Source organism: Coregonus lavaretus (genome assembly GCF_964263955.1).
Source record: "Coregonus lavaretus genome assembly, chromosome: 5".
NCBI classification, from domain to species: Eukaryota; Metazoa; Chordata; class Actinopteri; order Salmoniformes; family Salmonidae; genus Coregonus; species Coregonus lavaretus.
In genome coordinates, this window is record NC_139992.1 from 52732813 (window position 1) to 52749128 (window position 16316).

The following is a 16316-nucleotide window of genomic DNA, read 5'->3' on the forward strand; positions in this document are numbered from 1 at the left end:
AATTGATTACACAGCATCTACTTTCATGGACCTCATTTGTCACTGATGTCCCTCTGTCATTGACAGGAGCGTGTCCCAGATAGTCCATCCCCCGCCCCTTCCTTAGAGGACGGCAGGAGGCCCGGCAGCCACCCATCGTCCCACCGCAGCAGCAGTGTCTCCAGCTCGCCGGCCCGCACAGAGAGCTCCTCAGACAGGATACGTACGTCCCCTTATTCCCTTCCCATGCAACGAGTCAGACTGGCTAACTGCGTGTTCAGTGCCGCAAGTAAACAAACCAACCCTGCTAACCCAATTTTGTTGTTGTTGTTGTTGTTGCTGTTGTTGTTGTACTGAACTGATAGAAAAACGGATTTTAGAGTTGGAATTTTGTATTGCTCTTTGATCCTGGGCGTGTAGGTTTTTGTTCCAGCCCAGTGGTTACACACCTAAATCAACTACTCAAGTTCTAGATGATTCATTTGATGGTAATACACTTTATCAGTTGTATCAGGTATATTAGTGCTGGGCTGGAACAAAACCCTGCACACTGTGGGTCCCTAGCACCAGGACTGAAGAACAGTAATTTTGAGTCGTCCACATGTTTAAAATACAAAATGTGTTAGCTAGCTGTTCAGACAGGGCATAGACTTGTGAAATTGAACAGACAAAGACATCTTCTAAATCACCTGTACTTCTCTCGCTCTCCTCTCCAGCCATACATCAGAATGGTTTGTCTATGAACCAAATGAACCAAGCTCTGCTGGGCCTCTCCCCAAGCATTCTGCCTGGGCCTAAAGAAGGAGACCTAGCCCATGACATGAGCCACGAAGCAAAGAGGATGCACATCGACAAAGGTAAGACTTGTCCTATTGTAAAACTTTAAAGAGTGACTGAACTTCCTGATTTGGCCTCGTTTTGAAGCTTTGTAATTAAGAAATGCTAACGGCCATGACGGAAGCCAAACAAGAGTTGTCTTGGGGGTGTGGTTTGATGTGGATGTTTCTTGGGTGTGTCTTTGCCATTCAATCACAACAAACAATGGCAGTAGTGAGTACAGCGAGGTAAGCTAAGCTAGCTTTGCTATGGAGAAGTTTTGAAGTTAAGGACTTCTCCCTTCCTGACTGACTCACCATGTCAAGATTGTCAAGAGTGTGCAAAGCTGTCATCAAGGCAAAGGGTGGCTATTTGAAGAATCTCAAATATAAAATATATTTTCATGTGTTTAACACTTTTTTGGTTACTACATCATTCCATATGTGTTATTTCATAGTTTTGATGTCTTCACTATTATTCTACAATGTAGAAAATAGTAAAACTGGTACTGTAGGTATTCCTCTTATCTAGGTGGGTGAAGGCAGTGTGTAGTGCAATTGAGATTGCGTCGTCTATGGATCTGTTGGGGTGGTATGCAAATTGGAGTGGGTCTAGGGTGTCTGGGATGGAGTTGATGTGTGCCATAACCAGCCTTTCAAAGCCCTTCCTGATTACAGATGTGAGTGCTACAGGGAGGTAGTCATTAGAGTTCTTGGGAACAGGAATTATGGTTGTCAGCTTGAGACGTGGGGATTAAAGACTGAGACAAGGAGAGGTTGAAAGTGTTCTGCGGGTGCTCTGAAAACATGCCCTGGAATTCTGTCCGGCCCTGCGGCCTTGGGAGTGTTGACCTGATTAAAAACATTGCTCATGTCGGCCTCCGAGAGTGAAATCAGCCAGTCCTCTGGGTCGGCGGCAGCCCTCGTGCAAGGCTCTGTGTTGTTTTTGTCAAAGCGTGCATAAAATGCATTTAGTTTGTCTGGTAGAGAGGTATCATTGGGCAGATCATGGCTGAAGGGGGGACGAGGGAGGGCCTTGTGTGCTTGCTTATGGGTAGAGTAACAGTAGTCTAGGACTTTATCAAATCAAATCATATTTTATTTGCCACATGCGCCGAATACAACAGGTGTAGACATTACCATGAAATGCTTACTTACAGCCCTTAACCAACAATGCATTATTTTTTTTTATAAAAAAAGTAAAATAAAACAACAACAACAAAAAAGTGTTGAGAAAAAAGTAAAATAAGATAACAGTAGGGAGGCTATATACAGGGGGGTACTGGTGCAGAGTCAATGTGCGCGGGCACCGGCTAGTTGAGGTAGTTGAGGTAATATGTACATGTGGGTAGAGTTAAACTGACTATGCATAAATAATTAACAGAGTAGCAGCAGCGTAAAAATATGTTGTGGGGGTGGGGGGGTGTGGGGGGGGGGGGGAGATAGTGCAAATAGTCCGGGTAGCCATGCTTAACTGTTCAGGAGTCTTATGGCTTGGGGGTAGAAGCTGTTGAGAAGACTTTTGGACCTAGACTTGGCGCTCCGGTACCGCTTGCCGTGCGGTAGCAGAGAGAACAGTCTATGACTAGGGTGGCTGGAGTCTTTGACAATTTTGAGGGCCTTCCTCTGACACCGCCTGGTATAGAGGTCCTGGATGGCAGGAAGCTTGGCCCAAGTGATGTACTGGGCCGTACGCACTACCCTCTGTAGTGCCTTGCGGTCGGAGGACGAGCAGTTGCCATACCAGGCGGTGATGCAACCAGTCAGGATGATCTCGATGGTGCAGCTGTAGAACCTTTTGAGGATCTGAGGACCCATGCCAAATCTTCGGGGAATAGGCTTTGTCGTGCCCTCTTCACGACTGTCTTGGTGTGTTTGGACCATGATAGTTTGTTGGTGATGTGGACACCAAGGAACTTGAAGCTCTCAACCTGTTCCACTACAGCCCCGTCGATGAGAATGGGGGCATGCTCAGTCCTCTTTTTTCTCCTGTAGTCTACAGTCATCTCATTTGTCTTGGTCAAGTTGAGGGAGAGGTTGTTATCCTGGCACACACGGCCAAGTGTCTGTCCTCCTCCCTATAGGCTGTCTCATCGTTGTCTGTGATCAGGCCTACCACTGTTGTTTCGTTGGCAAACTTAATGATGGTGTTGGAGTCGTGCCTGGCCATGCAGTCAAGGGTGAACAGGGAGTACAGGAGGGGACTGAGCATGCACCCCTGACGGGCCCCCGTGTTGAGGATCAGCGTGGCAGATGTGTTGTTACCTACCCTTACCTACTGGGGGCGGCCCGTCAGGAAGTCCAGGATCCAGTTGTAAAGGGAGGTGTTTAGTCCCAGGATCATTAGCTTAGTGATGAGCTTTGAGGGCACTATGGTGTTGAACGCTGAGCTGTAGTCAATTAATAGCATTCTCACGTAGGTGTTCCTCTTTTCCAGGTGGGAAAGGACAGTGTGGAGAGCAATAGAGATTGCATCATCTGTGGATCTGTTGGGGCGGTATGCAAATTGGAGTGGGTCTAGGGTTCTGGGATAATGGTGCTGATGTGAGCCATGACCAGCCTTCCAAAGCATTTCATGGCTACAGACGTTAGTGCTACGGGTTGGTAGTCATTTAGGCTGGTTATCTTAGTGTCCTTGGGCACGGGGACTATGGTGGTCTGCTTGAAACATGTTGGTATTACAGATTCAGTCAGGGACATGTTGAAAATGTCAGTGAAGACACTGTCCTGGTAATCCGTCTGACCCTGCGGCCTTGTGAATGTTGACCTGCTTAAAAGTCTTACTCACATTGGCTACGGAGAGAGTGATCACATAGTCATCCGGAACAGCTGGAGCTCTCATGCATGCTTCAGGGTTGCTTGCCTCGAAGCGAGCATAGAAGTGGTTTAGCTCGTCTGGTAGGCTTGTGTCACTGGGCAGCTCGCGGCTGTGCTTCCCTTTGTAGTGTGTAATAGTTTTCAAGCCCTGCCACATCCGACGAGTGTCAGAGCCGCTGTAGTACGATTCAATCTTAGTCCTTTATTGACTCTTTGCCTGTTTGATGGTTCGTCGGAGGGCATAGCGGGATTTCTTATAAGCGTCCGGGTTAGAGTCCCGCTCCTTGAAAGTGGCAGCTCTACCCTTTAGCTCAGTGTGGATGTTGCCTGTAATCCATGGCTTCTGGTTGGGGTATGTACGTATGGTCACTGTGGGGATGACGTCATCGATGCACTTATTGATGAAGCCAGTGACTGATGTGGTGTACTCCTCAATGCTATCTGAATAATCCTGGAACATGTTCCAGTCTGTGCTAGCAAAACAGTCCTGTAGCTTAGCATCTGCGTCATCTGACCACTTTTTTATTAACCGAGTCACTGGTGCTTCCTGCTTTAGTTTTTGCTTATAAGCAGGAATCAGGAGGATAGAGTTATGGTCAGATTTACCAAATGGAGGGTGAGGTAGAGCTTTGTATGCGTCTCTGTGTGTAAAGGTGGTCTAGAGTTTTTTTTTTTTTTTTTTTTCTCTGGTTGCATATTTAACATGCTGGTAGAAGTTAGGTAGAACGGATTTAAGTTTCCCGGCCACTAGGAGCGCTGCCTCTGGATGAGTGTTTTCCTGTTTACTTATGGCCTTATACAGCTCATTGAGTGCAATCTTAATGTCAGCATTGGGTTGTGGTGGTAAATAGACAGCTATGAAAAATATAGATAAAACTCTCTTGGTAAATGGTGTGGTCTACAGCTTATCATAAGATACTCTACCTCAGGCGAGCAAAACCTTGAGACTTCCTTAGTATTTGATTTTGTGCACCAGCTGTTGTTTACAAATATACACAGACCGCCACCCCTTGTCTTACCGGAGTCAGCCGATCTATCCTGCCGATGTAGTGTATATCCCGCCAGCTGTATGTTGTCCATGTCGTAGTTCAGCCACGACTCTGTGAAACACAAGATATTTCAGTTTTTAATATCCCGTTGGTAGGATAACTGTAATCGTAGGTCATCTAATTTATTTTCAAATGATTGAACATTGACTAATAGGATTGATGGAAGAGGCAGTTTACTTGCTCGCCGTCGGATCCTTACAAGTCACCCCGACCTACGTACACAATATCTCTGTCTCTTTCTCCTGCGAATGACGGGGCGAAGGAGACGTGTTGATGGAAGTTGGGCATCACGTGTCTTAATTACCAAAATTTAAATCACCAGCAACCAGAAAAGCAGCCTCCGGGTGCATGGTTTCCTGCTTGTTTATAGCCTTCTACAGTTCATTAAGTGCCAGCTTGTTTTTGTTTTTTTTCTTGTCCTGAGGTGGAATATATACAGCAGTTACGATAACAGCTGAAAACTCTCTCGGGAGGTAGAAAGGTTGGCATTTGACCATCAGGTATTCCAAGACGGGTGAGCAATGGGTAAACTTCCACTGCACTAGTGCCAGCACACCATTTGCTGTTGATGCTGCATAACCCTCCCGCTCTCGATTTCCCTGAATCCAATGTCCTGTCCCCTCTGTGAATGGATAGTCATTTGGTGTATCTTGTCGGAATGCTATGTTTCAGAAAGAGAATATTGCAGTTACGAGAGTCCCGTTGATAGCAAATCCGTGATCAGAGGTCATCCATCTTATTATCATGTATTATCATTGGCCAATGGAAAAGAGGGAAGGGGTGGACGGTTTTCATTTGCCTTAATCTCGCCAGGATTTCTCCTCTCCTGCCTCTTTTTCACCTTCATTTCCTCTTGGGTAGCCTGAAAATTGGGTCGGAATTACACCAAGAGCCCAGGCCAGATGAGTCGAAGTTGAAGCCGGAATTGACGTTAGTAGCTTTTGAACATCAGATTGGCATCGGATGTTCAAAAGTTATTGTTGATCATAAGAAATGATAGCGGATACATTTCGTGCAATGTCGTGAAGATAAACGCCAAAAGAAAGAAAAATGCAAAGTTGGGTCGGAACTCGCAAGATGGCAGCCATACAGTACAGTGCCAAATAAAAATAAGTTGTGGATAGAGTGGATAGAACTTCAGCTGTCTAACCAGAACTAGAATGTCATTCTATGTGTCTATTTGGCCAAATCTAAGGATTTGGCTGTCTAACCACACACTGACAGACACAGCTCTCTGGGTGAGGTTCTGTCTTCAAGTCTACAGTGGGTGATGAAGTCCCTTCCATGTACACTACCGTTCAAAAGTTTGGGGTCACTTAGAAATGTTCTTGTTTTCGAAAGAAAAGCAAATTTTTTGTCCATTAAAATAACATCAAATTGATCAGAAATACAGTGTAGACATTGTTAATGTTGTAAATTGCTATTGTAGCTGGAAACGGCTGATTTTTTATGGAATATCTACATATGTGTACAGAGGTCCATTATCAGCAACCATCAGTACTGTGTTCCAATGGCATGTTGCGTTTACTAATCCAAGTTTATCATTTTAAAATGCTAATTGATCATTAGAAAACCCTTTTGCAATTATGTTAGCACAGCTGAAAACTGTTATGCTGATTAAAGAAGCAATAAAACTGGCCTTCTTGAGACTAGTTGAGTATCTGGAGCATCAGCAATTGTGGGTTCGATTACAGGCTCAGAATGGTCAGAAACAAATAACTTTCTTCTGAAACTCGTCAGTATATTCTTGTTCTGAGAAATGAAGGCTATTCCATGTGAGAAATTGCCAAGAAACTGAAGATCTCGTACAACGCTGTATACTAATTCCTTCACAGAACAGCGCAAACTGGCTCTAACCAGAATAGAAAGAGGAGTGGGAGGCGCTGGTGCACAACTGAGCAAGAGGATAAATAAATTAGAGTTTCTAGTTTGAGAAACAGACGCCTCACAGGTCCTCAACTGGCAGCTTCATTAAATATACCTGCAAAACACCAGTCTCAACATCAACAGTGAAGAGGCGACTCTGGGATGCTGACCTTCTAGGCAGAGTTGCAAAAAAAAAAGCCATATCTCAGACTGCCCAATAAAAATAAAATATTAAGATGGGCAGTCTGAGATATGGCTTTTTCTTTGCAACTCTGGCTAGAAGGTCAGTATCCCGGAGTCGCCTCTTAATGGAATATCTACTTATAAGCTAAATATAATTTTTTTGACTATTTGGAACAGTGTAAACAACACTAAATACATTATAAATAATACCATGGGGCGGCAGGTAGCTTAGTGTTTAAGAGCGTTGTGCCAGTAACCGAAGGGTCTCTGGTTCTAATCCCTGAGCCGACTAGGTGAAAAATCTGTCGATGTGCCCTTGAGCAAGGCACTTAACCCTAATTGCTCCTGTAAGTCGCTCTGGATAAGAGTGTCTGCTAAATGACTAAAATCTAAAATGTACCAGAGAGGCTGTTCTAATGAAAAAAATAATTTATTACAGCATAGCAAAGATTAAACACTTTGAAATTGTTTATCCGATATGTTGTGGTTGCGTGAGGCTTGGTGCTTACAGAATCATCAGGCTATTAACAAACACTCAAACATGGAACGGAAGCAGGATCTGTCTTAATTCTGTATATATAAATGGATGATTTATAAAGCCAGGCACATTTAACAGGCAGGCTATTGATTATAGACCTAATTAAGTTGGATTTCCTCTCTCCTCACTTGTCTTAGACAATTAAGGAAAGGGCTGTTTTCTCTTCTCCTAACTTCGCTGCAGCATCGGCCGCATTGTTCTCAACTCCAATATTCTGGAGGATGGCACTGACTACCATGTCAGGAAAATGCCATGGTACCGGTGCAAATACCATGGTATTTTCCTGCCATGGTAGTGACCAAAAAAACATGATAGTACCATGGTATTTTTTTCATTGTTCTACAATGGCAGGAAAATACCATGGTACAGTGCCTTGCAAAAGTATTCATCCCCCTTGGCATTTTTCCTATTTTGTTGCATTACAACCTGTAATTTAAATTGATTTTTATTTGGATTTCATGTAATGGACATACACAAAATAGTCCAAATTGGTCAAGTGGAATGAAAAAAATAAATAACGGAAAAGTGGTGTGTGCATTTGTATTCATCCCCTTTGCTATGAAGCCCCTAAATAAGATGTGGTGCAACCAATTACCTTCAGAAGTCACATAATTAGTTAGATTGCACACAGGTGGACTTTATTTACGTGTCACATGATCTCAGTATATATACACCTGTTCTGAAAGGCCCCAGAGTCTGCAACACCACTAAGCAAGCGGCACAGTGAAGACCAAGGAGCTCACCAAACAGGTCAGGGACAAAGTTGTGGAGAAGTACAGATCAGGGTTGGGTTATAAAAATATATCCGAAACTTTAACATTCCACGGAGCACCATTAAATACATTATAAAAAAATGGAAAGAATATGGCACCACAACAAATCTGCCAAGAGTGGGCCGCCCAACAAAACTCACGGACCAGGCAAGGAGGGCATTAATCAGAGGCAACAAAGACACCAAAGATAACCCTGAAGGAGCTGCAAAGCTCCACAGCGGAGATTGGAGTATCTGTCCATAGGACCACTTTAAGCCGTACACTCCACAGAGCTGGGCTTTACGGAAGAGTGGGAAGAAAAAAGCCATTGCTTAAAGAAAAAAAAATAAGCAAACACGGTTGGTGTTCGCCAAAAGGCATGTGGGAAAACGCTATGTCTGGTGCAAACCCAACACCTCTCATCACCCCGAGAACACCATCTCCACAGTGAAGCATGCTGTGGGATGTTTTTCATCAGCAGGGACTGGGAAACTGGTCAGAATTGAAGGAATGATGGATGGCGCTAAATACAGGGAAATTCTTGAGGGAAACCTGTTTCAGTCTTTCAGAGATTTGAGACTGGGACGGAGGTTCACCTTCCAGCAGGACAATGACCATAAGCATACTGCTAAAGCAACACTTGAGTGGTTTAAGGGGAAACATTTAAATGTCTTGGAATGACCTAGTCAAAGACCAGACCTCAATCCAATTCAGAATCTGTGGTATGACTTAAAGATTGCTGTACACCAATGTAACCATCCAACTTGAAGGAGCCGGAGCAGTTATGCCTTGAAGAATGGGCAAAAATCCCAGTGGCTAGTTGTGCCAAGCTTATAGAGACATACCCCAAGAGACTTGCAGCTGTAATTGCTGCAAAAGGTGGCTCTACAAAGTATTGACTTTTGGGGGGGTGAATAGTTATGCACACTCACGTTTTCTTTTCTTTTTTTTTATTATTTCTTGTTTGTTTCACAATTTAAAAAAATGTTTTTGCATCATCAAAGTTGTAGGCATGTTGTGTAAATCAAATCATACAAACCCCCCAAAAATCTATTTTAATTCCAGGTTGTAAGGCAACAAAATAGGAAAAATGCCAAGGGGGGTGAATAATTTCGCAAGCCTCTGTATTTGCACCAGTACCATAGTATTTCCCAGCCATGGTAGTGACCAGAAAAACATGATAGTTCCATGTTACAAAAATGTACCCTTAAAAAGTACAATTTAAATAATACCATGTTTTTTTACTAGCAGCATGTAGTGAAAAATGAAAGCATGGTAGTTGTTTACAATGTATTATCATGATGGTCTGTGTCCCACCATTTTTCGGGTAATATGGCCAAAAACTTAGTAATTTATGGTACTCACATAATGCAACATTGAATTATCATTCTGCAATGGCAAAGTGTAGGCCTAGTGTACCCACTTAAACCCTTTTAGCTCATAGTGAAAAACCACAAAACACATGGTCTAGTAGTGTTGTGTATCCTCTTAAAACTTGGGACCTGGATAGGGTATAGTGAGAAGAATAAAGGGAGTCTGACACCTTGAAGATAAGGTTTAAAATAATGAGTTTATTTGGTGCTTCTCTCTTCAATACAGTTTTCAGTTGGCTTTCTCTCATTCAACTGACTAGGCCAGTCTTATACAATTCTAAATAGCCAACATTTTAAAAAACTATTTGTAAAAATAGATTAATTATCATCTTATCATAAATACATTTTAGTCATGTCATTCTCAACATATCACTAACAACAGCATGTTACAATGTTTCCCTTTATTTAGACTCTCTGTGTGAACATTAGTTGGAGTCCTCTGTCACCATGACTGTAACATGCTAGCTTGACTGGCGCTAATGTTAGCTGATGTTAGCTTCTATGCTAACAGCCTTTTATAAATGAATGAAGCTATCAAATTGTCATAAGAAATAACAATTTCATTACACTCTGCTTAACTTGATGTTTCATATCTTATGCTTTATTATTCGCTCACAGTGATGATAAGGTTTTAAAAAAGTATTATTATTTGGTGCTTCTCTCTTGATTTTTCAGTTGTCTCTCTAGTTCAACTGGATAGGCAGGCTAGAGTGAGAGCCACTGTAGACCGTAAATACATTATTACAAAATGCCAAAAATTAGGCTACCAAATTAGGCTCTCAAATGATCTTATATTGACCTTTATTTTTTTATTTTTTACTATTAATACATAAAGTATTACCCCTTTTTGACAGCAACTATTTCCCTTTTTCTTTGATGTTACAGACAAACTAGGACCAACAATAGTAGCCTAGTGCCTTTTGTTGTACTTGCCCATAATGGTATATAAATGCATCAATATAATACCAACCAACCTCTTTTGACCTTGATGGGTTTATTTATTTAATGCATTATACTGCCATTGTACCATGGTAACACACAATTAATAAAGATGGTACTATATGATAAGTTTTGGTACTATTTATCATAATTGTGCATTACCATGGTAGAATGTATAATGCATGTCAAAACCATGGTATTTCCATGATCCACATCTATACCATGGTATAAATAATGCAATGCCATGGTACTATTTAGTTACTTGGCAGTACCATCATACTTCAAAGCTAAAACCATGATTCAAATCTATACCATGGTATGAATGTGACTCACCGCCTCGATTCGGTCTTATGTAGCAAAATTTGAAATTGTGTTTTTTACATTGGATAAATGAGACTGGTGGGAAATGGTATATCATTAACTGAAGTTAAGGAACAATGGGAAAGTAATTCTGCTTTGAAAGTTGATAAACTTGTAACTCCACTTTTGAGAAAATGGCCCTTGAATGTTTTGGTACACCTACTGGAGAGCTCTTCTTTGTCTACACCCATTCAGCATCGTTCACACCCTCTTAAGCCTTAGCCCCACCCATCTCTTTAATGATTCACATGTGAGGCTATGTGCTAAACAGAGTTAGCAGTGTAGTAAAAAAACAAAAATGTCAAGACTAAAAGTAGTAGCCTACAGTAAGGAAAAACCCCCTTGGTGCAGGTCATGTTTTTCTTTACATTACCGTCTCTGGTAAACACACACTATATCAAATAAAATCAATGTTTATTTGTCACACGCACAGGATACAGAAGGTGTAAACGGGACACTTACATATTTCCATAGTAGCAATATCAAAAACAGAAAGTGTCCAGATAAACATATTTGATAAATATTAAATGACGCAAATGAGCAAGGAGAGTGATTGAGTGCTGCATCAGATGAACTGGCCTCCACAATCACCCGACCTCAACCCAATTGAGATTGTTTGGGATGAGTTGGACCGCAGACTGAAGGAAAAGCAGCCAACAAGTGCTCAGCATATGTGGGAACTCCTTCAAAACTGTTTGAAAAGCATTCCAGGTGACTACCTCATGAAGCTGGTTGAGAGAATGCCAAGCATGTGCAAAGCTGTCATCAAGGCATTTTGATTTGTTTAACCCTTTTTGGTTACTACATGATTCATGTCTTCACTATTATTCTACAATGTAGAAAATAGTAAAAAATCTAAAAAATCCTTGAATAGGTAGGTGTGTCCAAACTTTTGACTGGTACTGTATATATATATATATATATATATATATATATATATATATATATATATATATATATATATATATATATATATATATATATATATATATATAGTTTTCCTTTATTTTATCAGGGAGTCATACTGAGACCACAGTCTGTTTTACAGATGAGCCCTGAATTACATTAATTACCGAAAATACACACATCAATAAACAGTTGAAGTCGGAAGTTTACATACACCTTAGCCAAATACATTTCAACTCAGTTTTGCACAATTCGTGACATTTAATCCTAGTAAAAATGCCCTGTCTTAGGTCAGTTAGGATCACCACTTTATTTTAAGAATGTGAAATGTCAGAATAATAGTAGAGAGAATTATTTATTTCATCTTTTATTTCTTTCATCACATTCACAGTGGGTCAGAATTTTACATACACTCAATTAGTATTTGGTAGCATTGCCTTTAAATGCTTTAACTTTGGTCAAATGTTTCGGGTAGCCTTCCACAACTTACCACTATAAGGTGGGTGAATTTTGGCCCATTCCTCCTGACAGAGCTGGTGTAACTGAGTCAGGTTTGTAGGCCTCCTTGCTCGCACACGCTTTTTCAGTTCTGCCCACACATTTTCTATAGGATTGATGTCAGGGCTTTGTGATGGCCACTCCAATACCTTGACTTTGTTGTGAGCAGTGGCTTCTTCCTTGCTGAGCGGCCTTTCAGGTTATGTCGATATAGGACTTGTTTTACTGTGGTTATATATACTTGTGTACCTGTATCCTCCAGCATCTTCACAAGGTCCTTTACTGTTGTTCTGGGATTGATTTGCACTTTGCGCACCAAAGCACATTCATCTCTGGGAGACAGAAAGCGTCTCCTTCCTGAGCGTTATGACGGCTGCGTGGTCCCATGGTGTTTATACTTGCGTTCTATTGTTTGTACAGATTAACGTGGTACCTTCAGGCGTTTGGAAATTGCTCCCAAGGATGAACCAGACTTGTGGAAGTAAATAAATAAATAATAATATGAGGTATTGGCTGATTTCTTTGGATTTTCCCATGATGTCAAGAAAAGAGGCACTGAGTTTGAAGGTAGGCCTTGAAATACATCCACAGGTACACCTCCAATTGACTCAAATTATGTCAATTAGCCTATCAGAAGCTTCTAAAGCCATGACATCATTTTCTGGAATTTTCCAAGCTGTTTAAAGGCACCATCAACTTAGTGTATGTAAAGTTCTGACCCACTGGAATTGTGATACAGTGAATTATAAGTGAAATAATCTGTCTGTAAACAATCATTGGAAAAATTACTTGTGTCATGCACAAAGTAGATGTCCTAACCGACTTGCCAAAACTATAGTTTCTTAACAAGAAATGTGTGGAGTGGTTGAAAAACAAGTTTTAATGACTCCAACTTAAGTGTATGTAAACTGTAAATACAAAATGCAAGCAGAAAGAAAGAAAAACACGGTCATAAAAAACAAACACATTCATCAGTAGTAAGGTCCTCAATCAGTATAAAGGAGGAAATGTTGCTTACTTGTTGAGCAAAATCAAAGCTGTAATGCATCCTGATGTCTTTGCTTGCTGGGTCAGTAGGTCCCCCCAGAGACAACTGCAAGTCTTGACAGGTGGTCTTGCAGTCAGCAACCATCTTCGGGTAGACAGACCACTCACTCTGAACAAGCAGGAGATGCTGCTCTTGCTTATTCTGCTTGGCTGATTTAACAGCTTCTGGCAAATTGGCAGATCTGAAGTCATGATAGTTGTTCCTCTGGCGCTGCCAGCACAGGTCTGTCCTGGGCTTAGTGCTTGAGATGTGGGGCAGCAATTTTCTCCACAGATTCCTGAAGGAAGACAGCCCGACTACACATTCCTTAGCAAAATACACAAATAATGTGAGATCAATAAAAGTAGTGCCAATCATGTTGGAGGTGAAGGAAATAATCTAAAGATGTGTTGTTTATGCTTTACATACCAAGTGTTGTCATCGATTCTTTGTTGAGATGCCACACCGCTGCTTTTGTCACATGAGATGGCAGCAGCTTTCCACCAAAGTGTTTGTCTCCTGGGTGGGGTCCTGGTAATATTATTGAATTATCCTCTGCATAGTTGTTTTTGAAATTCACAACTCGCTGCAAGTCATCATGCTTCAGGTGTAACCTGTGCTTGCTTGGGCCAGCTCTCTTTTTGATGGGAGGCATTAGACCATTTTCCTTGTATGACTGGTGGAGGAGAGTCAGGTGTGTTCTATTGATGCTGAAAGACAAATTGCAGATACAAATATTTTAGAGTATTTTGTTTAGACAGCTAGCTACCATAATCCCAACCCCATAGAGTACTAGCAATACAGATTGTCATAGCTAGCTAAAACTAACCAACTAGGTTCAGTGTTAGTTAGCTAGCTAACATTAGGCTATAACTAGCAATGCAAATGGCTTTCTGAGATACAAATAATATTACTACACAGATCATAAATGTAACGTTAGCTAGTGAGCCAGACAGCTAACATTAGCTAGCTAGCTAACAATACGCTTTAACTTGGAGTCGTTTGATTAGATATGTAGCTAGCTAAACAATTAACCATAATCCCAATCCATAGAGTACTAGCAATACAAACCGATCATCATACAGTGGCTTGCGAAAGTATTCACCCCCCTTGGCATTTTTCCTATTTTGTTGCCTTACAACCTGGAATTAAAATGGATTTTTTGGGGGTTTGTATCATTTGATTTAAATAACATGCCTACTACTTTGAAGATGCAAAATATTTTGATTGTGAAACTAACAAGAAATAAGACAAAAAAAACAGAAAACTTGAGCATGCATAACGATTCACCCTCCCAAAGTCAACACTTTGTAGAGCCACCTTTTGCAGCAATTACACATTTAGCCAGTGTTATTTTTGCCCATTCTTCAAGGCAAAACTGCTCCAGCTCCTTCAAGTTGGATGGGTTCCGCTGGTGTACAGCAATCTTTAAGTCATACCACAGATTCTCAATTGGATTGAGGTCTGGGCATTGACTAGGCCATTCCAAGACATTTAAATGTTTCCCCTTAAACCACTCAAGTGTTGCTTTAGCAGTATGCTTAGTGGCATTGTCCTGCTGGAAGGTGAACCTCCGTCCCAGTCTCAAATCTCTGGAAGAATGAAACAGGTTTCCCTCAAGAATTTCCCTGTATTTAGTGCCATCCATCATTCCTTCAATTCTGACCAGTTTCCCAGTCCCTGCCAATGAAAAACATCCCAACAGGATGATGCTGCCACCACCATGCTTCACTGTGGGGATGGTGTTCTCGGGGTGATGAGAGGTGTTGGGTTTGCGCCAGACATATTGTTTTCCTTGATGGTCAAAAAGCTCAATTTTTGTTATTATCTCAGCCAATCATGGCTTGTGGGAAGGTTCCTGTCTTTTTCCGTTGTGAAACAAACTAGGCTCGTAATTTAACAATTTTATTCGTATTTACAGATGGCATACAAGTTTGTTATTAAGGCACATGAAAGTTCAAATGTTCCAGAAGACAGGTCTATACAAAAAAAAAGGATTTTGATAATAACAAATAAAATAAAACGTTAAAATGTCTCTCCTCTGATGTAGTCACATACGACATACGCCTAGTTTCCTGAAGTGAGTCACAAATGATGCAATGCCATGGTAATGGCTTTTCGGTTTCGATATATATATTTTTGACATTAAATTCACTATGCATTATGTTGGTTGAATGTTGTAACAACACTGAATGAAACAATTAATAAAAGTCCCGTGATGGTAGTGTCAGGAGGTCAGTGTGATGCGGTAGGACGAAGTCAGGCGCAGGACACAGAGCAAATCAAAAACGTAATTTACTCGTAGGTAACGTAAATAACATAACCTTCACGCAGGGAGGAACAAACCCGCTCACCAGACGACAACCAAACATGACCAAACACGCACACAACACAGTGGGAGCCAGAGGGTTAAATAGGAAAACAAATCATAGACATAATGGGAACCAGGTGTGTATAATGAAGACAAAACAAGTAGAACACAGAAACATAGATCGGTGGCAGCTATTACTCCGGTGACGACGAACGCCGAAGCCTGCCCGAGCAAGGAGGAGGAGCAGCCTCGGCTGAATCCGTGACAGTATCCCCCCCCCCCCCTTGACGCAGGCTTCCGCCGACACCGGCCTCGGGGACGGCCAGGAGGACGCGGCGCAGGGCGAGTCGGATGACGATGGTGGAAATCCTGGAAGGATCGAGGATGTCCCTCCTAGGGACCCAGCACCGTTCCTCCGGACCGTACCCCTCCCACTCCAGGAGATACTGCAGGCCCCCCACCCGACGCCTCGAATCCAGGATGGAACGGACCGAGTTCGCCGGTGCCCCCTCGATGTCCAGTGGGGGTGCAGGAACATCCTATATCTCAGATTCCTGGAGTGGACCAGCTACCACTGGCCTGAGGAGAGACACATGGAACGAGGGGTTAATACGATACTCAGGAGGAAGCTGTAACCTATAACAAACCTTGTTTAATCTCCTCAGGACTTTAAATGGCCCCACAAACCACCGACCCAGCTTCCAGCAGGGCAGGCGAAGGGGCAGGTTTCGGGTAGAGAGCCAGAACCGTTCCCCCGGTGCATACACCGGGGCCTCACTGCGGTGGCGGTCGGCGCTCACCTTTTGTCGCCTGATGGCCCGTTGCAGGCGTACATGGGCAGCGTTCCAGGTCTCCTCCGAGCGCCGAAACCATTCATCCACCGCAGGTGCCTCGATCTGGCTA

At 42.2% G+C, this 16316-nt stretch overlaps 1 protein-coding gene across 1 annotated transcript in view; it reads left to right on the forward strand.

Annotated features, from left to right (window-relative positions):
- The window catches only part of LOC311129787 (dachshund homolog 1-like), a gene marked incomplete at both ends in the record, with an annotated part of 351947 nt that overhangs the window by 252166 nt on the left and 83465 nt on the right, over positions 1-16316 (forward strand). The window contains 2 exons of the mRNA XM_084162228.1: positions 67-268; positions 696-836. Coding sequence (XP_084018354.1) covers positions 67-268; positions 696-836 — 343 coding nt within the window. The remainder of the gene's footprint in view (positions 1-66; positions 269-695; positions 837-16316) is intronic.